The sequence below is a fragment of the Mytilus edulis genome, unplaced genomic scaffold, assembly GCF_963676685.1.
Source record: "Mytilus edulis unplaced genomic scaffold, xbMytEdul2.2 SCAFFOLD_1112, whole genome shotgun sequence".
Lineage (NCBI taxonomy): Eukaryota > Metazoa > Mollusca > Bivalvia > Mytilida > Mytilidae > Mytilus > Mytilus edulis.
This window is the reverse complement of record NW_027268391.1, coordinates 1-23,555: the sequence shown is the minus strand read 5'-3', so window position 1 is coordinate 23,555 and position 23,555 is coordinate 1. Positions and strand designations below refer to the sequence as shown.

The 23,555-nt window shown below is 32.0% G+C and overlaps 1 protein-coding gene across 1 annotated transcript; it reads right to left on the bottom strand.

Annotated features, from left to right (window-relative positions):
• Positions 1 to 1,329: 1,329 nt before the first annotated feature.
• LOC139507398 (UBX domain-containing protein 4-like) lies at positions 1,330 to 18,845 on the bottom strand. The gene is made up of 4 exons (XM_071295731.1): positions 18,701 to 18,845; positions 17,356 to 17,458; positions 4,214 to 4,336; positions 1,330 to 1,566 (listed from the first exon to the last, which is right to left on the bottom strand). The coding sequence occupies exons 1-4, from the start codon at positions 18,760 to 18,762 to the stop codon at positions 1,345 to 1,347; spliced, it is 510 nt and encodes a 169-aa protein (XP_071151832.1). The 5' UTR covers positions 18,763 to 18,845; the 3' UTR covers positions 1,330 to 1,344.
• Between the last annotated feature and the right edge of the window lie 4,710 nt (positions 18,846 to 23,555).

Sequence of the window (23,555 nt, the reverse complement as noted above, 5' to 3'; positions counted from 1 at the left end):
GGTCAGCACCTCATAAGGAACATTCATGCCATGTTTGGTTTCATTCCATTTAACAGTTCTCTAAAAGAAGTCATTTGTATGCATTTCCCATAGGGTCCTATGTTAAACTAAGTCCCCGCTGCGGCCATCTTGGATGATGGATTGGCTACAAAGTAACAACATTTGGTCAGCACCTCATAAGGAACATTCATGCCATATTTGGTTTCATTCCATTCAGTGGTTCTTTAGAAGAAGTTCAAAATGTAAAATGTTAACTATGACGATGACATACGCCAAGTGATGAGAAAAGCTCACTTGGCCCTTCAGGCCAGGTGAGCTAAAGTAGAGGCTCTCAAGAGCCTGTATCGCTCACCTGACTCTACATGGGTTTTTGAAATCATATAAAAACAGATAAAATTCGACTACAAAGTAACAACACTTGGCCAGAATCTCATAAGGAAAAGACTATTCATGCTATGTTTGATTTCATTCAATTCCTTGGTTCTCTAGAAGAAGACTTTTGTATGCCTTTCCCATAGGGTCCTATGTTAAACTAAGCCCCGGGTTGCAGCCATCTTGGATGATGGATGGGCTACAAAGTAACAACACTTGGTCAGCACCTCATAAGGAACATTCATGACTAGTTGGGTTTCATTCCATTCAGTGGTTCTCTAGAAGTCATTTGTATGCATTTCCAATAGGGTCCTATGTTAAACGTAGTTCCCCGCTGGCGGCCATCTTGGATGATGGATCGGCTACAAAGTTACAACACTTGATCAGCACCTCATAAGGAACATTCATGCTATGTTTGGTTTCATTCCATTCAGTGGTTCTCTAGAAGAAGTCATTTGTATGCATTTCCCATAGGGTCCTATGTTAAACTAAGTCCCCGGCTGGCGGCCATTTTGGATGATGGATCGGCTACAAAGTAACAACACTTGGTCAGCACCTCATAAGGAACATTCATGCCATATTTGGTTTCATTCAATTCAGTGGTTCTCTAGAATAAGTTCAAAATGTCAAAAGTTAACCACGACTACGATGGACAACGACGACGGACGACAGACGACAGACGACGGACGCCAAGTGATGAGAAAAGCTCACTTGGCCCTTCCGGCCAGGTGAGCTAAAAAGGGTTGACCCCCTTTTTTGCTTTTGTGCAATACACTGTGCTGTTGAGAATTGACTCCCCCCCCCCCCCCCCCCCCCCAACCCACCCCTAAAGTAAAAGCATACCATCCAATCAGAAGCCTCACTGATTTGTATTCTTACAACCATGATGGCATCTGTGTTTCTAGTCTCCCTCATAATATTGCTGTTGACATTTTTTAAGAGAAAAATTTATCTGACCCCAAATGCAAAGAATTACCTTTGAGGTTGAGCACCTCTGCTAGCTGGACTTGATGGTGATTCTGAGGGCATCTGCTCCTTTTCTGAAGATTCTTCTTTCTTTTGTTCTTGTGGTGGAGAACTTCTTCCAAAAATAAACATATACAAGAAGTTCCACAGGGTAATTAATGGAGATATGACCAATGATAGGATACCTCCTCCACCACTTGGATTAATAGTGCCTCCTTTTACCTTTCCCTTGAAAAGACATATGTTAATATTTACCTCCTATCTCTCAGAAGTTGAATAAATCATTTTATTATGGAAAGAGTTGCCTGTTGTGTTAGAGCATTCTATTGTAGAATTCTATATAAAACAAAAAGATCATTTCCCAATGGAAAGGATTGTGCGCAGCAAAGAAATTTCTATTGAAAAAAAGCTGTGCACAAAAAAAGATTATTTTCTTGTATGGAAATGTGCACAGCAGAACAGATATGGGAGATAACTCTGCAATTTTTTTTTTTAATCTGAAGTTCGCTTCTCAGTGTAAAAAAACAAGCTTTACATAAAACTAGTATATATTGATAGGGGATTAATAAAGGAACCAAAAAATATTCTCCCTTGATTTTTTATAGCTTTATCATTGACAAGTTAAAGCATACCTGTCAACTGACCCGTATTCTGCGGGTGTGACCCGAGATTTTCACAATTCTGAGGGATCACCTAGAACACCCGCCGGGTCATTGAAATAACCCGGGAATTCCGAAAATGACCCGATTTAACCCGTATTTCTTAGCCTTGAGATTGATTTCATAAGTAATATTACTTTGAAATACCGGCAAATTCATTATTCTTCCATGAACAGGAAGTTCATCTAGCTATGAAAACTGTCAAATTAAGTGACCCATTAAGTACATGGCTTCACTTGACAGCTTTGGTGTCAAACACACTGTTAATTAACACCAATTACCTTAGCTTTAGGTCGTAAATAAATTGCACCATTGAACAAACTGAACTAGAGTTACTTCCCCTTATTTGTCACCATTCAAAATTATTCCTTATATTTACCTTTTATGGGTGAAAAAGATCAAATCATTCAAAATATAAAATTCAAATACATATTGAAAAATAACTTTTCATTATTTTTATACCTTTATACATTTTTTTTTAAAAAGTTGAAAATTATTTTTTACATTTATACTTCCCTTAACTGTATTACTATATTTTCTCATAGTCTAATTTCCTAGTTAAATGAAAAATAATATGGATAATAGCTACATAGTCAATAGTCTCAATCATTTAAGAATTACATTAAATTCTAGTGTTTGATGATTGTAGTATTTTTTCTCAAAAATTAAGCACATAAGACTGAAATACACAAATTTATAAAAATCTTTAAAAGTGCAATGAAATAATATTTAATAAGATTTAAAATGACTTAACAAAGTGAACATGCATTGATGTTTTGGTATCTTTGATATACATTATAAGAAAATGTACCATAAATTTTTAAATACTGAAATTCAGCTCGAAAAAGTTCGTACGCGTTATGACCTGAGATTTGATTCTTCAATGCAGGTCATGACCTGCATTTTCATCGTCACAGGTTGACAGGTATGGTTAAAGTTCTCATAAACTATTCAAAGATAACAAAGATTTTTCAACTTTTACAGATTGCTTATAATCAAGCATGTTAAAGATTTATATAAAGAAAAATGGGGGTCAAAGGGCAAATTTTTTTAAGGAATTCAAATGAATAAAACCAGAGGATTCCGAAAATTTGACAAAATTTCCAAAACATAACAAGCAAACTTCCTTAAAGGGGCACTAATTGTCAAATTCATGTTCACCAATTTGACTCAAATTCTCATATTTGATTTATAACAATGTAAAACAATTATCCAGATCATAAAAAGTCTAAAATAAACAATTAAAAGGGCATGGGGTCGAAAATATGTATCTTGGTTTAGTGTGTATTATAGTCATGACACCATCTAATTAACAATCAGGTTGACCACCTAGTTAGAGGCCTCTGCTGATCATATAAGCGATTTAAACATAAATATAGATATAAATAGATAATGAACTTGTGCAATTAGATTTCTCTAGGTCTTCTTAATTTCATATTATAGATTAAAAATAGATGTTAATCATCGTTTTTACCTGTATACAAATTAGTTTTTGTGGATCAAATCAGTCAATCAAATGATTTATCTTTGTTTCACTTTCAATGTTGACATTTTTTTCCTTTAAATAACTGAACAAGCACAATGCATGCTTTATCCATCTCTAGCTAAGGGGTTAAATTGAAGTTTACATGAATATGGATTTAATAAGGTTGAATTATTCACTTGCAAGTGAATAATTCATCATCAATGGGTTTTTTTTAGCTAATCTTGACAAAATTGAATCATTCTGGCTGCTAAAAGCAAATTATTATTTCACTATTTCACTTTCATTGATGATTGAACAAAAAAAAAATCATATTTTATATAGCTAATTATGATCCTTAAAGTATCCTTTCTTTACCTGCAATTGATGACATGCATGCATCCAGAATTAAAAGTTTAACTAATACTAAATCAAACAATTTATTGAATCTCAGATATGAGTAAAGAGGATGTGATGTAAAGAGGCATAAACCCAATGCCATAAAAAATTAACAAATCACATCTACCGGTACAGGTTTAAATACTGTCTTCAACAATAATCTACATTTTGATTTAAATGTTAGAATCATATATTTATTTGCTGGCATCAATCTATGATTTTATAATTGTAAAAATTATTTACAGGCCCTACACCATCAATAAACTCAATTTCAACTGATACAAGCGAAAAAGTGCAACACAGTTGTCTTTCATATTTTTGACCACCATGATTCCAAGAAATACAAAAGACTTACTGGTACTGCAATTAACACTGCTGAGGGAACCAGTTCTAGAATCAATAATGTCTTAGACATATCTTCTTCTGTGAAAGTTCGTCTTGGGAATGTTGTTGATAATGTTACACTTGTTCCTACCCTCTGCAAAATACAAAAACCCAAATTTTACAAAAACAACTAAATGTTGAAATCTAGGCAGGACCTCAAAATAGTCATAAAATTAATATGCACTGATAGTAATGTATCTTTATAGAAAATATCATCGATCTATCACAAGTAAATCTATCTTAAGTAGATCCAAACAAGCTGTTTTACATTGTCATTACATTGGGCTTTTAAAAGCTGACTATGCGGTATGGGCTTTGCTCATTGTTGAAGGCAGTACAGTGACCTATAGTTGTTAATTTCTGTGTCATTTTGGTCTCTTGTGGAGAGTTGTCTCATTGGCAATCATACCACATCTTCTAATTTATATGACCTTAGAAGAAACTTAACAATGAAAATTGCTCATCAATCCATGGTCACTGGACCATGACCTAGGGAGCAAGGTCTCGAAATAGTCATCAAACTAAAAGGTACTGATAGTAGGTAATGCAATTTATAGAAGATATCAGTATCTTTCACAGTATTGCATCTGGAGTATATATATCTCCCAGGGCTTGTATTTCCTATAATGATTTCATTGATAGAGGTATGCTTCTTACAAGGTAGCTATTTAAAAGCAGTGAAGCTGAAGTCATCCATTTGTAAGTTTTCACATTTCATCACAAGTTTGTTGACAGTTATGGAATATCCATTTCATATTGTTAGTTAATTTTTGAGTTATGAGTTTGAATGTGCCTCTGCTATCTTTTGCTCCTCGTTCACAAGTAATTACCATCAATCTGACTTTAGCAGAAAACTTAACAATTGCTGAGTCCCATGCAACCGCCAATGGTGCCTGAAAGGCAATACCTATGCCTGGCTTTCTACGACTTTCATTGTTATAAATCATTGTATTGGGTGAATTCATCATGTTTATTTGCTGTTGAAATATACCTTCTTTATCAATCTATGTAAAAAAAATTCAAGTATTTCTAAATTTAGTTGTTATAAATGTAATGAAACTAAACAAATGGTGAAATAAAATATTGTTAATTCTATATTGATTTGCCAAAAATATTTTGATAATTTTTATATTTATTAACACATCACAACAAAAAAACAAACAAAATATGCATAGCCCTATCTTTTTATCTAATGATGGTGCAACCTCCAATGTATGTATGTATGTTCCGTATCTCCCTCCTTTAGTAGGAGCACCACCATGGGTTATGGTGTAAAAAGGAAGACATTTAACACACTGTATCAAAACAGATTTAATGTGAGCATTTGCCTATCCAGTTTCCCAGCCTGGCCGTGACGGGTCTTACTACCAGAAAGTTATATTTTATATTTATATTTTAGTTAGTCAATTACAGTTTTCTATAAATTAGCTTTCGTACTAATGTTTTTTTAAAACTGAAATATCTTAATTGACCAGAAAGCACAGAGGTCTCAATATAGATTTCAATATATTTGTGGTGTAATTCCATTAAGGATGTGGTGTAATTTCATTAAGGATGTGGTGAAAACATAGTTTTGATAATTACCTTTTGGACAGAAATGGATTCCAATTTAATTGTAAATTATCAGTATATTGAAAATAAGAAAAAGAACCTCATTTCAATTGCTGTTTAAAAAAAATAAAAGAAAGCAAGAGACATTATGTTAACCATCTTTTAATATTGAAACTGAAAAATGATCCACCTTATTTTCTGAACTTTCAATAACAAATGGCTTAAATCGTCAAGATGAACAAAAGACATCAATAGGAAATCAACATTGAACTTAAGTGTATCTAGATAAATAAAGAATATTTCCACATGCAAATAGTTACCTCCTTAGTATGTGACAACTGGTCAGTTTTTATATTATTGTGAACATTACAATGACTTGAAAGTTAATTGATTACCACAAACCTAGAGCCATATGTCATATCTTTAATCCTGACAATATAACATTGAAAATGGTCATATTGTACAAGTTTAAAAACAACTGATTAGTCATATCCAGATTGATCAAATGCCTCTCGTGCAATAAAACCATAACAGTGCCTCTCCTGCAAGATACTTCCGGTATTTTTGGCATTGTTTGTTGTCTTTTCCATTATGGCGTCAGATATTTTTTATTATGACATCAATATTTTATAGGAACTTTTGTGATGTCCAGTAATAGCGGACACATAGCGATAAGGTGTATTGGATCCAGTAGTAAATCTGTATATAAATCTACCCACAAAATAATAAAAACAAAAGACAGAAAAAGGGAGAAGATTTCTGGACCAAAACACTTGCTATTCAATGTTCAGTTTTTAAAATAAGGTAAAAACTGAAAGATACATTATAAATCACTCAGGCGGAAACACAGTTGAAATAGAACAAAAGAAACGAAGCTCTTTGTTAGAGAAGGCGATAAATGCTTACTGTAATGTTTACTAAAGTAACAAAAATTTTAAAAGTTAATAGAAACAAATTAAACGACACTTTTCTTCTCAATTGGTACAAGGACACAGTTATCGTCCTTTGGTTTTCTTTGTCTACGAATATAGTCCCTTCTGTAAACAGTGTATAACTTGCATTTTTTATTTGATACACATTCCTAATTTATGTCTTGATATCTAATGCATGAAATATTAAGTAGGGGGATGTAATTACATGTTATAAAAATTTGGGTGCTGAATCTTTATGTTAAGTAGTGATTTGGTCAGGTTAAAAAAGGTCAAATTTTATTACGTTGCCTGATATAAATTTTGTCCCACTAGTAATACACTACACTCTAAAAATATTTTGAAAAAGAGCAGGTGCAATTTTTTTTAATTTGAATTTATTGTCTAAAAGAAATTCACTACAAAATAACTGTGTTCTCCGGCCAATTACGAAGTGTTTCTTTTAAAAACACCATTTGCATAAGTTTTCAATTTATCTATTACATAGTAATGCAGAACAATTAGTTATCAAGTCGACAACATGGGTATCTATCAAGTTGGATGTAAAATATGCATAACCTCCGATTTAAAAAAAAGAATTTACGGACGGAGAACGTATCAATCTATTAGTTCAGTAATTTTGGTGTATGCCCTCCCATTATGTGATTCAAGAAAAAATTCCAAAAAATGGGTAACAATTGTACTGAAAAGAGAAAATCGAGTGCACCTTTTTATGTCAGGGCGTGTTTGAGGTGTATATATTGTCTTTAATACGTACAAAGCAAGAGTATTTGATATATCATCCCGCTTTAGATTCTATCATTTTTATATATCAAAGCTACAAGTTGACTTTATAACATAAAAAACAATGAAAAGATGAAATATATGGGTCTTTTAATTTGGATGATGAAAATGCATATCTTTGAAAAAATTTGTAAGATATTTCTTGCCATTGCGCAATACTGTGCAATTGAAAAGACTTGCTATTGCACAATACTTAATATAATAATTTTGGATCCTGATTTGGACCAACTTGAAAACTGGGCCCATAATAAAAAATCTAAGTACATTTTTGGATTCAGCATTTCAAAGAACCCCAAGATTTCAATTTTTGTTAAAATCAGACTAAGTTTTATTTTGGACCCTTTGGACTTTAGTGTAGACCAATTTGAAAACAGGACCAAAAATGAAGAATCTACATACACAGTTAGATTTGGTATATCAAAGAACCCCATTTATTCAATTTTTGATGAAATCAAACAAAGTTTAATTTTGGACCCCGATTTGGACCAACTTGAAAACTGGGCCAATAATCAAGAATCTAAGTACATTTTTAGATTCAGCATATCAAAGAACCTAACTGATTCATTTTTTGTCAAAATCAAACTAAGTTTAATTTTGGACCCTTTGGACCTTAATGTAGACCAATTTGAAAACGGGACCAAAGGTTAAGAATCTACATACACAGTCATGACAGTTATATTCGGCATATCAAAGAACCCCAATTATTCAATTTTGATAAAATCAAACAAAGTTTAATTTTGGACCCTTTGGGCCCCTTATTCTGTTGGGACCAAAACTCCCAAAATCAATACCAACCTTCCTTTTATGGTCATAAACCTTGTGTTTAAATTTCATAGATTTCTATTTACTTATACTAACGTTATGGTGCGAAAACCAAGAAAAATGCTTATTTGGGTCCCTTTTTGGCCCCTAATTCCTAAACTGTTGGGACCTAAACTCCCAAAATCAATACCAACCTTCCTTTTGTAGTCATTAACATTGTGTTTAAATTTCATTGATTTCTATTTACTTAAACTAAAGTTATTGTGCGAAAACCAAGAATAATGCTTATTTGGGCCCTTTTTTGGCCCCTAATTCCTAAACTGTTGAAACCAAAACTCCCAAAATCAATCCCAACCGTTCTTTTGTGGTCATAAACCTTGTGTCAAAATTTCATAGATTTCTATTAACTTAAACTAAAGTTATAGTGCGAAAACCAAGAAAATGCTTATTTGGGCCCTTTTTGGCCCCTAATTCCTAAAATGTTGGGACCAAAACTCCCAAAATCAATACCAACCTTCCTTTTGTGGTCATAAACCTTGTGTTAAAATTTCATAGATTTCCATTCACTTTTACTAAAGTAAGAGTGCGAAAACTAAAAGTATTCGGACGCAGGACGACGACGACGACGACGCCGACGCCAACGTGATAGCAATATACGACGAAAAATTTTTCAAATTTTGCGGTCGTATAAAAACTTTAACCACAGAGTGAATGTAATGTTTCCTGGCAGAAAAAACTAAGTCCATTTATAAGTAAAATATGGAAAAAATGGAATTTTATTTTTACCAAATTTACTTCTGGATACTATCTCCTGATCATAAACAAGCTTCTGGCCAAGTTTTGTACATTTCCAGGATAGTTTAAGAAAGTTATTTAAATTTTAAAAACTTTAACCACAGAGTGAATGTAATGTTTCCTGGCAGAAAAAACTAAGTCCATTTATAAGTAAAATACGGAAAAAATGGAATTTTATTTTTACAAAATTTACTTCTGGATACTATCTTATGAACATAAACAAGCTTCTGTCCAAGTTTCGTACAATTCAAGGATAGTTTAAGAAAGTTATTAAAATTTCAAAAACTTTAACCACAGAGTGAATTTTTGTGGACGCCGCCGACGCCGCCGACGCCGACGGAATGTAGGATCGTTATGTCTCGCTTTTTCGACTAAAGTCGAAGGCTCGACAAAAATATAATTAGGGTTTATAATCTTCAACCACTGAAAATTTTTAGTCTGCCCTTCCACAATTTATTTAATTAGAATTTATTTAAATGTTTAAGAATTTTCAAAATTCAACCTGACAACCAATCAAACAATAATTTTAAGTTGAATCAATGCAGACAAGATCATTAACTGATGCTCATTCATTAGCTAGTAGATACATTTGTCTTTTAAAATACAACTGACATATAAGGATCGTAATGGTGCTATGTGGATAAATTTATCGGTTTTCACGAGCAAAATTGGCAGCGCGTCATCCCTACAATGGCTTCCATTTCTACAATTGTGAAAATGAACTGGTGTAATGGGGAGATAATTTTGACGAAGTAGAATCCTGACTGCACTTGCACCATTTATTCTGTGATCACAAAAGCCATATTTTGGATGCTGTTATATTAAAGCTATTTCTAATAGCATAGAGACACATAATATCACCAGATTTTGTCAATTTATTTTTTGCATAATGTTATATATTTTCTATAACTAATTGTATTCAAGAGCTGAATAAATTAGGGATTTGTTTAAATTTTTATATAAAATTCACTGTAAAGGCCCATTGTCACTATCACAGTTTTCTTGTACAAGTTTTCTTAGTCAAGTTTTTGTTAAGTTGAATATCAATAATGTGGTCATTTTTATAAATTTCCTGTTTACACAACTTTGAATTTTTTCTTATCCCAAGCATAGATTACCTTTGCCATATTTGGCACAACTTTTTGGAATTTTGGATCCTCATTGCTCTTTAACTTTGTACTTGTTTTTTTTTTAATTTTTAATTTATTTTTTCAATAGTCAGGACTTAACATCACCCTTACAGCACCACCTGACTAAGGTGTTACAGGGTTTCAAATATATAACAAAAAAAGACTATTGTTTTATCAAGATTTACACAAACTAAAATATAATTTTTTGGAAAATCTCTTTTTTTTCTCTCTCTCTCTCTCTCTCTCTCTCTCCTTCTTTCTCTCTTTTTTCACAATCTCTTCATATAGAAATATCTATAGATTCTTTAATAGAAGAAAAAAAAAGGTTTACATGTGCTATGCATATATTACATGTTGTTTGCTCTGTTCTATAAATAGGTCAAAAAGATATATACTGAGCCAAAAAAGTTTAGCAACAAAAATGTGAAATTTTATTTTATTACAAAATCATAGCAGCATATAATTTTAATAATAACAGAATGAAATTATGACATGTCAGAAGCAACATGAATGTTTATCACTCATATTCATGAGGATTTTCTTTGTATGGAGTGTGGAAGGGTCAAAATACAGAAATGAGTATAGTGTTATTAAAAAATCAATTTCTCAGCCATGCCCTAAGTGTACCAATGAAGGATTGGCAGGCACACCAGCAGCTGCCCTTAGTCAATTCACTACTTTTGTGGCCGAAAAAAAATTGTCACGTGTTGACGTAAAGCGAAGGTAGCACTCCTCCCTTGACAATAGTTTTTTTGGTCTACGAGATATCGACTTATCCTGTGCAGTTGCAATTTGTCGATATCTGTTTGTTAGTCTCTAAACTGTTGCCTTATGCACATTAAATCGAGCCACGATGTCAGCAACACTCATTCCGGCATCAACCATTCCAAGAGTTTTCTGATGGTCATTTTCGGGGAGGCCTTGTTGACGCCCCATGCAATTTTTTCAAAGATGTATGTGTTTTTCTTACCAATAGTGTGTTCCTGGACGTTAGTGAAAAAGAAATTTTTAATATTGTTTTAAAAGTACAGGTACAGAAGGTAAAACATCAATTACTCGTGCAAAGGTGAAATGCCGCGAAATCAACCACCAGGAAAAAAGTATGACTGTTTTAAATTACAGGTAAAACTAAGGATTATATCATTGATGTTTAAAAAAAAAAATCCCAGAAAGAAAAAAAAAAAAAAAAAAAAAAAAAAAAGTGTTTCTAAACTTTTTTGGCTCGGTATATATTGATATGAATTTGGTTGTTAGATTACCATTCAGGATAAATAATTAGCATAGGGGCCCAAAGTGTTTCAAGTTCAAAAACTTTGTTGTATTTTCTTGCTGTATATAACTCTAAGTTATAAACGTTTTTCAGTCTTTTTTTAATTCAATTGCATTTGGAAGCTTTTCTTCTAGCTTGCATTTATCATTTATATATGTTTTTTTTGGCAAAAATTAAAAGAAAATTTAAAATAATCTTTCTTCTACAAAACCAAGAAAAAAGTTTTTTTTCTTAAAATCAATGTTAACATAGAAATTTTTCAGACAAGCACAAAACAAATATAAAAAATTTGATGTCACTTGACAATCATAAAATAAATGTCCAATAGTTTCATCTTCACATCTACAAAAAGAACATAACTTTGTATCTTTGATTTTAATTTTATATAAAAATGTATTTGTAGGAATAGTCCTATGTAAAAACTTATATTGGAAATTATACAAATATGTATCTCTACAACCTTTTGAAGTATACAAAAGTATTTCTTCCAGTCTTCAATGTTAGAATGCAGCTCATCCTCCCATTTTGAAAATTTTACAACTGGAGGATATGTACATTTTACAATAAGATTATTATATATGAATTTGATATTTTTACTGCTAGTAATTTTCTCCAAAAATTTTTCCTGCAGAGTAAAATTTTCTAAGTCAGTATCAGTGTTTTCCCTAATACACTGTATTACCCCCATAGGGATATTTGATATTAAACTATAATGGTGCATATAAATATTTGTCTGGAAGTTTTGTTTAATCTGATCAAATGTGAAAAAATCTCTTCTTTGATGGTCAAAAATGTGACAGAGGTTTTGCACACCACCAACTCCCCATCTGTTATATAATGGGAAATCTTCTGTTTTCACAAAATTCAAGATATCCAGCGAGAGACACTCCTTGACATCAGTTTTAACATGTGGTTTAGATGAGCTTGAAAAACATCTTTCCAAAAAGGATTGCTGAGTTGATTTCCAATCTCCAAAAATTTGAAGTTTTGTAAAGAAAAAGATCTTGCACCTCCAAATTTTTTCAATATCAACTTAAGAATATTTTGCCAGTCCCCATTCAAATTTGAAAAAATCGCCTCACCCAACCGACTTTAAGATACAGGTTGAAAGATTGTAAATGAACCATTTTCAAACCTCCCTCCTTTTTATCTGCAATCAGTGTATCACGTTTGATTTTTTTCTGTTTTTCCATCCCATATACAATTAAAGAATAATCTGTTGATTTCATTAAACATGGATTGACATATATTAGGTAAAGATGTAAGCAAATGAATCAATTTTGGAAGTGCAAGAGTCTTAATAACAGTAACTTTGCCAAGTAGTGTTAGCTTCCTATGCTGCCAACTTTTCAACAATTTTGAAATATCAATGATTTTTGCTCTGAAATTCAAACTGGGCATACACTTTAGATCTAAAGAGAAATTTAATCCTAAAACCTTTAAGTTTGAACAGGACCAGCTTAGATTTGTTTCAGGACATAAAACCAAGTCAGAATATCTCTTACTTCCAATCCAAACAACTTTTGTTTTAGTTGTATTTATCTTTAATCCTGAGACTTTGTGAATTTTTTCAAAACAAGAAAGGGTCTCTTTTAATGAATCTTCACTTCCATCCAGTGAAAGAAACGTATCATCTGCATACTGACTAATGAGTGACAGATTCCCATTTATATTCACCTCTTTTATTTTTGGATTCCCTTTTAGCTGTATGGCAAGTAATTCCACCCCAATAATAAACAAATAGGGAGATAACGGGTCCCCCTGGCGACAGCCTCTTTCAAGGTTGAAAAATTGGGACATATTACCATTATTAATGACACAGCTCTTAGCATCTGCATAAAGCGCATCAAACCATTTACAAAACGAAGGACCAAAATTAAAAGTAATCAAAGCCTGCTTTAAAAAATCCCATTCTATAGAATCAAAGGCTTTTTCAAAATCTACTAGTAATAACAATCCTTCTATATCATTTTTTTCTAGATAGTGCATAAAATCATATAGAAGTCTAGTGTTCTCTCCTATGAATCTCCCTTTCATAAAGCCCTCTTGTGTGTCACTAATAATGGCGAACAGTACCTTTTTAGCTCTACCAGCAAGAACTGCAGATGCAATTTTCATATCTGTGTTCATCAAGCTGATTGGTCGCCAGTTATCCATGTACCTCCTATCTTTCCCTTCGTTAGGAATACAAGTAATAATACTTTGGTATTGAAAATCTGAAAAATGGCCCAACTCATATCCAAATTGCAGAGATCTAAAGACAAATGGACCAATATCTTTCCAAAATTTTTTTTGAAAAAATCCACTGTAAATCCATCAGATTCAGGAGACTTGCCATTTTGAATCTGTTTTAAAGCTTCCCCACATTCCCAAAAAGAAGTTTTGTTCTGCACTGAGTTTTATGTCATGTTTAAACCAGATGCTCCGCAGGGCGTAGCTTTATACGACCGCAGAGGTTGAACCCTGAACGGTTGGGGCAAGTATGGACACAACATTCAAGCTGGATTCAGCTCTAAATTTGGATTGTGATTAAATAGTTGACACAGCATAGGTTTCTGACACAGAATAAATGTGTTCTAATGAACTTAAAATTTTTGTTTTCTCTTAGAGCAATTCACTATGCTGTTGAATATTAATCCTCTCAAAAAAATGTTTGAAGAAATTTTCTTTTTTATTATGAAATTTCAAATGAGAAAAATTGAACCCAATTTTTTTAATCACATCCCCCTTTCTCTTATTCCAAAACTAATCTCAATTAAAATTTCTAATGGAGTTTGCAACAATAACTACTCATTTAAATACATCATAAAATATTAAGATGTAAAAAAACTGCTTGTTATCACTGAATGGTAAAGATTATTTTAATTTATCAGTTGGTAGTAAAAAGTGAATATACATTGTATATTGTATATAGCAAAGATTTAAGTTGATTCTGGACAAAGAAAGATAACTCCAATTAAAAAAAAATCTTGCTATTGCACAATATTTTGCAATTAGATATTTCTTGCTTACTATTCTGGACAAAGAAAGATAACTCTAATTAAAAAAAATTTGCTATTTCACAATATTGTGCAATTAGATATTTCTTGCCATTGCGCAATACTGTGCAATTGAAAAGACTTGCTATTGCACAATACTTAATATAATAATTTTAGATCCTAATTTGGACCAACTTGAAAACTGGGCCCATAATAAAAAATCTAAGTACATTTTTGGATTCAGCATATCAAAGAACCCCAAGATTTCAATTTTTGTTAAAATCAGACTAAGTTTAATTTTTGACCCTTTGGACTTTAGTGTAGACCAATTTGAAAACAGGACCAAAAATGAAGAATCTACATACACAGTTAGATTTGGTATATCAAAGAACCCCATTTATTCAATTTTTGATGAAATCAAACAAAGTTTAATTTTGGACCCCGATTTGGACCAACTTGAAAACTGGGCCAATAATCAAGAATCTAAGTACATTTTTAGATTCAGCATATCAAAGAACCTAACTGATTCATTTTTTGTCAAAATCAAACTAAGTTTAATTTTGGACCCTTTGGACCTTAATGTAGACCAATTTGAAAACGGGACCAAAAGTTAAGAATCTACATACACAGTCATGACAGTTAGATTCGGCATATCAAAGAACCCCAATTATTCAATTTTGATGAAATCAAACAAAGTTTAATTTTGGACCCTTTGGGCCCCTTATTCTGTTGGGACCAAAACTCCCAAAATCAATACCAACCTTCCTTTAATGGTCATAAACCTTGTGTTTAAATTTCATAGATTTCTATTTACTTATACTAACGTTATGGTGCGAAAACCAAGAAAAATGCTTATTTGGGTCCCTTTTTGGCCCCTAATTCCTAAACTGTTGGGACCTAAACTCCCAAAATCAATACCAACCTTCCTTTTGTAGTCATAAACCTTGTGTTTAAATTTCATAGATTTCTATTTACTTATACTAACGTTATGGTGCGAAAACCAAGAATAATGCTTATTTGGGCCCTTTTTTGGCCCCTAATTCCTAAACTGTTTATACCAAAACTCCCAAAATCAATCCCAACCGTTCTTTTGTGGTCATAAACCTTGTGTCAAAATTTCATAGATTTCTATTAACTTAAACTAAAGTTATAGTGCGAAAACCAAGAAAATGCTTATTTGGGCCCTTTTTGGCCCCTAATTCCTAAAATGTTGGGACCAAAACTCCCAACCTTCCTTTTCTGGTCATAAACCTTGTGTTAAAATTTCATTGATTTCTTTTCACTTTTACTAAAGTTAGAGTGCGAAAACTAAAAGTATTTGGACGACGACGACGACGACGACGACGACGACGCCAACATGATAGCAATATACGACGAAAATTTTTTCAAATTTTGCGGTCGTATAAAAATCTAAGTACATTTTTGGATTCAGCATATCAAAGAACCCCAAGATTTCAATTTTTGTTAAAATCAGACTAAGTTTAATTTTGGACCCTTTGGACTTTAGTGTAGACCAATTTGAAAACAGGACCGAAAATGAAGAATCTACATACACAGTTAGATTTGGTATATCAAAGAACCCCATTTATTCAATTTTTGATGAAATCAAACAAAGTTTAATTTTGGACCCCGATTTGGACCAACTTGAAAACTGGGCCAATAATCAAGAATCTAAGTAAATTTTTAGATTCAGCATATCAAAGAACCTAACTGATTCATTTTTTGTCAAAATCAAAATAAGTTTAATTTTGGACCCTTTGGACCTTAATGTAGACCAATTTGAAAACGGGACCAAATGTTAAGAATCTACATACACAGTCATGACAGTTAGATTCGGCATATCAAAGAACCCCAATTATTCAATTTTGATGAAATCAAACAAAGTTTAATTTTGGACCCTTTGGGCCCCTTATTCTGTTGGGACCAAAACTCCCAAAATCAATACCAACCTTCCTTTAATGGTCATAAACCTTGTGTTTAAATTTCATAGATTTCTATTTACTTATACTAACGTTATGGTGCGAAAACCAAGAAAAATGCTTATTTGGGTCCCTTTTTGGCCCCTAATTCCTAAACTGTTGGGACCTAAACTCCCAAAATCAATACCAACCTTCCTTTTGTAGTCATTAACATTGTGTTTAAATTTCATTGATTTCTATTTACTTAAACTAAAGTTATTGTGCGAAAACCAAGAATAATGCTTATTTGGGCCCTTTTTTGGCCCCTAATTCCTAAACTGTTGGGACCAAAACTCCCAAAATCAATACCAACCTTCCTTTTGTGGTCATAAACCTTGTGTTAAAATTTCATAGATTTCCATTCACTTTTACTAAAGTTAGAGTGCGAAAACTAAAAGTATTCGGACGATGACGAGGACGACGCAGACGACGCCAACGTGATAGCAATATACGACGAAAATTTTTTCAAATTTTGCGGTCGTATAAAAATTGATTGTCATCATTACTGAATAACTTAGATGTGTAAAGTGTCCTATAAAACTGCTCCTGTTCAAACAATATTTTAGACTGATCAGAAATTTGATTTCCTTGGTCATCAATGAGTTCAGTCATGGTTTTATTTAAGAAGGCTTTCTTTTCTAACTTACAAAAATAGTTAGTGCATCTTTCTCCATTCTCATGCCAATTTACACGAGAACGGAGAATGAGGCCCTCAACTAATGTCTGTCGTCGCTTCTCTAATTCACACTTTTTCTGATTGAGTGACGTCACATTAAAATTTGTTTACAACTGTGGGTGTTTATTATATGTTCATACCAATTTTAGTTGATTGAGGAACAATTATATTTTTGTGGATGTGTTTCCAAAGTCTGCATACAAGCTTATAAAAAATGAATTCTTCTATGAACATTTATCTACTGTACTCCTACAAATAATAATGAACCCACAGTATCTCACCTGTGATACAAAGTCATGCACTGTTTGTAATCTATCCCCTGATGGAAACACATTGGTTAATGAAGAACCATCTGGCAGTCGTATCTGAAGACGAGCTTGTTCTCTGTAATAATAATCTTTATATAAACATCTTTTATTAGCAATAGTAAATTACTGCCTGAAAACTAAATCACATTTTCAATATTAATTAATAAATGTCAATTTAATACAAATTTTGATTTACCAAGGAATTGTTTACAAATGTTTATCTAATAAATAAAGAAGTTGTTTGCCCAACCATTTCTTACTTAAAGGACAAATAACATATCAAAAGTTGGCAGTTCATCAATAAAATGGTGTTTAAAAGTTTCTACATGTCATAGCAACACACAATTATTTACATGACATGTCTTCAACTTATAATTTGTTTATAAGTTTATAGTTATCTTTTTACATCGCAATGACCTTGAGGTATCTCTGTAATTGTTTTGCTGGAAAATATGAATGGCTTCTCATATCCATTTTTTTTAAAGAAGAGTGTCACCATGCACGTGTACTGCACTATATTAGCAATAGTAGAATAGAATGATATACAAATAGATGAAAATACTATATACATGCAACCGTAATATTAATATAATATATAACAACAAACCAGTGTATACTCTGGGACTATTATTATATCAGTATAATAGTCCCAGGTATACTGATATGTATCACTACAATATAATAGTTATTACAGTGCTGTTGAATTTCCTGTCATTTATTCATCATCCACACACTTGTATCAGAAAAATATATCTCTATAAATTAACCGCAATTTCAGGTATAGAGATGTGATCTGTTTCTGTGACATGCTTTTGACCATCCACAACCTGCAGTCATCCGGTGTTCAGTACTTCAGTTCTTTGATTTTGTATCGGTGTTGTTTTGTACACTTTTAAGATGTTTATATATATATTGCGTCCTGTTTGGAAATTTTAAAATTGTACCAGCGTCACTGACTGGTATCTGTTTTTTTTGTGTATAAATTTCAAGATTGTGATAATTTTATAATTGGAATAGATTGACATGATTCATTTTACATCGTGATCATACTGATGAAGGATATCTATTATCCAAAATATCTAACATTTGTTCATTTTATTGTTATTTTATGGTGATGTTTTACCATTTTAGACTTGTTATATATATATTGATTACAAGGTACTAACATTCATAATACAGAAGCTGAGTTATACATAAGGATAGTTAGGGACAGACAGACAGATAAAAAGACATATAGATACATTTTTGTATATAGTAAACACAGTATACTATCCACTACAAATTTATGAGCAGAGGTGTACTTGTCTTTATTTGATACCTTTTCTTTGCTTCAGCCTCACTGTTAATTTTATTCTGGGCTAATTCTTTGGTTTGTTTCATTTCTTCTTTCTGTTTTTCTTGTGTTTCTCTATCTTTTCTGTATTTAGCTGCTCTTTCGGCCCTGAGAGAAATTCAAACAAATAGAAATTACTTGTAGAAAGATTGGAAGGCTGAGCTCTTTCCATAATTTCAATGCATATCTTTGTTTTCCATTGAGACATGGTTGCATATTTATCAAATTACTTCCATTCTTGAGAGTCTGACTCAGTAGATGAAATGAGCTAAACTTCAAAGTAAATATTTGTACTGCAACTGAACTTGGGAAAGATTATTAGTTAAAGAGTTTAATGAACTGGAATAACACACCAGTGGAAACTTTTAAAATGGTGGAATAATATCTATATTCTTGTATTTGTCTAGTTATAAAAAGCTCTTTGGTCACATTTATTATATAATTTAGTCTGAATACTGAAAACAGATATAAACTAAAATTAAAAATCAATTGTTCAGAGAACAAATGAAGGTCCTTCCACATCAATTTTCACAGTTATTGAAAAGAAGCTAGTTCCCGTTTACTCAAAATTGAAATTGGCATCCAATCATAAGTTTCTTCATACTGATGTGATAAATAAATGGTTTCTGTATACTTTTGAGTGAAATAAGGGAGATGATGTGTTACTTCTGGTGAAGTAAATATCACTTCCTGTCTCATAAGATAGCTTCTTTCACACTGATTCTAAAAAGTATAGTTTCTATATACTTTTGCCTGTAAAACAAGAGATAATTGGCTACTTAAGGATGTACTTAGGTGAAGTTTTGGAATTTGTGTCAAATGTTCGGACTCCTTGGTGTTTTTCCATACAATACAATGTAAAATGTTTTGCCCCATAACACCCATTTATTTTTTCATATAAGACTTCATAGCTCATGAAAGGTCATTTACCAAAATTGTAGAAGATTCTTGATTTTTTTTCTTTTGTTTTGAGACCCAAATGATACCAATGCAATTATAAGGTAAAAGTCCGAGTCAGTCTTTTCCCGCCATATTTTAAATCTCAAATATCTCGAAAAGGAGGTCCATGACCTATTAAAATTTTTAGCTTATCTTTATCCTTAATTGATGCTCTACCAGTTTATAGTATCAATTTTAATTTCTTAATTTCCTAATTTTTTACCAAACCTCACCTAAGTACATTCTTAAGGTTTATCAAAAGTCAATTCTGGTCTTAATTAGTGAGTAGTATTTATATTACAAAATACAAGGATTCCGCGTCATGAATAAGTGCAAATTGGCTACTTCCGGTTTTCTCTAGGTCAATTCCAGATAATATTTTTCAAGGTCATATGTCAACCAACCTTTGTAACTGGTCATATGGCTTTATAATGAACCAAGTTGAAGTAATAATCAATTAACCTTATATTAAGACATTTCAGGGGCACTCCTATAAGATGCCATTAATTGTTTCAGACCAAATGTAACATATATTTATTACATTAAAGCAAACATTTTGCACTTTATATCTTTAAAAGTGTTGGAGGAAATGCAAAAACAAGGTTAAGTCAAAATTGAAAACTTGACCTTGACCTCAATTAATTTTTTGATGAACCAAGGACCTAAAATACCTTAGGTCTGTATTACTTACCATTCATGCAATACATTGACATATCACTTATGTCAAATTCAAAAAGGGAAATAACTGTCATAAAGTCTACCAATTAGTTCGGTTAAAATTGACAAATCTTCTTTAGGATATAACTAGCAATTCAGTACAATAAATTTGTTATTTTTTTTTTACTGTTACGGAGGAGATATTGAAAAAAATGAAAAGTCAAAATTTAGAACATGACCTTGACCTTTGACCTCAAATATATTTTTATGAACCCAGGACCTCAAATCGAGTACCTTAGGTCTGTATTACTTACCATTCATGAGATACATTGACATATCACTTAAGGAGGCTCGAGGGTACCAAAAATTAGCAAAAATTGAAACATTTGTTTTTTCATAACAAATTTTATTTATTACACTATTAGTTGTTACTTTATGATATGGTACAAAAATCAACCCAAGCATTCAATTTGTTTAGGCCCCAGATGACTTTTAAAATGTTTATATCATTGAACCAGATGCTCCGCAGGGCGCAGCTTTATACGACCGCAGAGGTTGAACCCTGAATGGTTGGGGCAAGTATGGACACAACATTCAAGCTGGATACAGCTCTAAATTTGGATTGTGATTAAATAGTTGACACAGCATAGGTTTCTGACACAGAATGAATGTGGTCTAATGAACTTAAAAAAAAAATTTTGCCTTTGAGCAATTCACTATGCTGTTGAATATTAATCCTCTCAAAAAAATGTTTGAAGAAATTTTCTTTTCATTTATGAAATCTGAAATGAGAAAAATTAGGCCCCCCCCCCTTTTTTTTCACATCCCCCTTTCCCTTTTACCAAAACTGATCTCAATTCAAATTTCTAATGGAGTTTGCAACAATAACTACTCATTTAAATACATCATAAAATATTAAAATGTAACAAAAGGTGGTTGTTATCACTGAATGGTAAAGATTGTTTTAATTTATCAGTTGGTAGTAAAAGTGAATATACATTGTATATTGTATAAAAACAATGATTTAAGTTGACTCAACTACTATTCTGGACAAAGAAAGACAACTCCAATCAATTGAAAATTTCTTGCTATTGCACAATATTGTGCAATTAGATATTTCTGGCTATTGCGCAATACTGTGCAATTGAAAATATTTGCTATTGCACAATACTGTGCAATTGAAGATTTCTTGCTATTGCGCAATACTGAGCAATTGAAAATTTCTTGCTATTGCACAATACTGTGCAATTGAAGATTTCTTGCTATTGCTGAATACTGTGCAATTGAAAATTTCTTGCTTTTGCACAATACTTAATATAATAATTTTGGATCCTGATTTGAACCAACTTGAAAACTGGGCCCATAAACAAATATCTAAGTACATGTTTAGATTCAGCATATCAAAAAAGCCCAAGAATTCAATTTTTGTTAATATCAAATTAAGTTTAATTTTGGACCCTTTGGACTTAAATGTAGACAAATTTGAAAACAGACCAAAAATTAATAATCTACATACACAGTTAGATTTGGCATATCAAAGAACCCCAATTATTCCAATTTTTTATGAAATCAAACAAAGTTTAATTTTGGACCCCGATTTGGACCAACTTGAAAACTGGGCCCATAATCAAAATCTAAGTTCATTTTAGATTCAACATATTAAAGAACCCCAAGGATTCAATTTTTGTTAAAATCAAACTAAGTTTAATTTTGGACCATTTGGACCTTAATGTAGACCAATTTGAAAACGGGACAAAATATTAAGAATCTACATACACAGTTAGATTTAGGATATCAAATAACCCCAATTATTCAATTTTGATGAAATCAAACAAAGTTCAATTTTGGACCCTTTGGGGCCCCTTATTCCTAAACTGTTGGGACCAAAACTCCCAAATTCAAACCCAACCTTCCTTTTATGGTCATAAACCTTGTGTTTAAATTTCATAGATTTCTATTTACAGTACAGCCTGTGACTTCCTCTTAGTTATGTCCACCCTCTTGCATGGTCAACATCCAATGGTGAACATTTATTGGGGTATTCAATCTTGAGATGGTGGCCATTTATTGGGGATCATAAATCATGGGCAGATTTTTTATCTAATTATGTTACCTGTTAAAATCAATCAGGGTTGAAGTCGGTGCATTACGTTTGCGCGCATTACCATTACATTTGCGCGCAGCTTTTCATTACTATTGCGCGCATTTATTTGACAGGTAAACTCAGGCAAGCTTAGGCAATAAATCTTATTTATCTATGAATTTATTCAATTATTTTAAGTAAAAGTACCCTTTTCGTTAGACTAAATCACCTACTCACCCACGAGGAGGTAGAAGTTGGATACAAGCAGGATAAGTCGGTGGCATTATATTCTATCAATCCGGAAATTTTTATACTCATCACATACTAATGACTTTCTCCCCCGATTTGCTATAAAAAAAAACTTCAAATGTTCGTTACTTAACAAAACTTTACAATCTAACTTACAATAAATTATTTACAAATTTTAAAGAGATCACTATTCGGGGTACTTGAGCACCCTGAAAAATTCGCAATGAAGTTACATGTATGCCTTAAGTTATAACAGAATTTATCATGCACACTTTATATTTTGTCTTAGAATACAATATGAACAATATATGTTATTCATATTTCATTATCATGATTATATACCCTTTTTTACCTGAGTTTACCTGTAAGATAAATGCGCGCAAATGTAATCAAAAGCTGCGCGCAAACGTAAAACATTTTAATCCCCAAATGCGCGCAAACGTAGTGTGCCCGTTGAAGTTTTCAGCTGGTATGTTTCATTAAATTTACCTGTACAGGTAACTTTGATTTCTTTTAAAATTGTCATTTCACCTTTTTTTGAAAAGGTAGAATAAAATATTGTTTTACTCTGTTAATTTATTATTATTTTTTTGTCTTTAATGTTATTTAATTTTTTAATTTTTTAATTGTTTTTTTTTTCATTTTTGTTTGTTTTGTTTCTTACTGTTTTTTTTCTTATTCTTTTAATTTCTTCTTAGTAAGAATCTTGAGTCGAAATGGTAAAAAGTCAAAGCTAAAGTTATTGAGATCTGGAGATCTATGCAAAATAATTTAATATTCAGTGGACTAAGATATCAACCAGACGAGGATACGGAAATAAACATACGAGATTTCATCAACAAAGAGCTTGGCATATACAACACTTTATCCTTTGGAAATGGTATTAGACCTATAGTAGCTCGCTTCACTTCC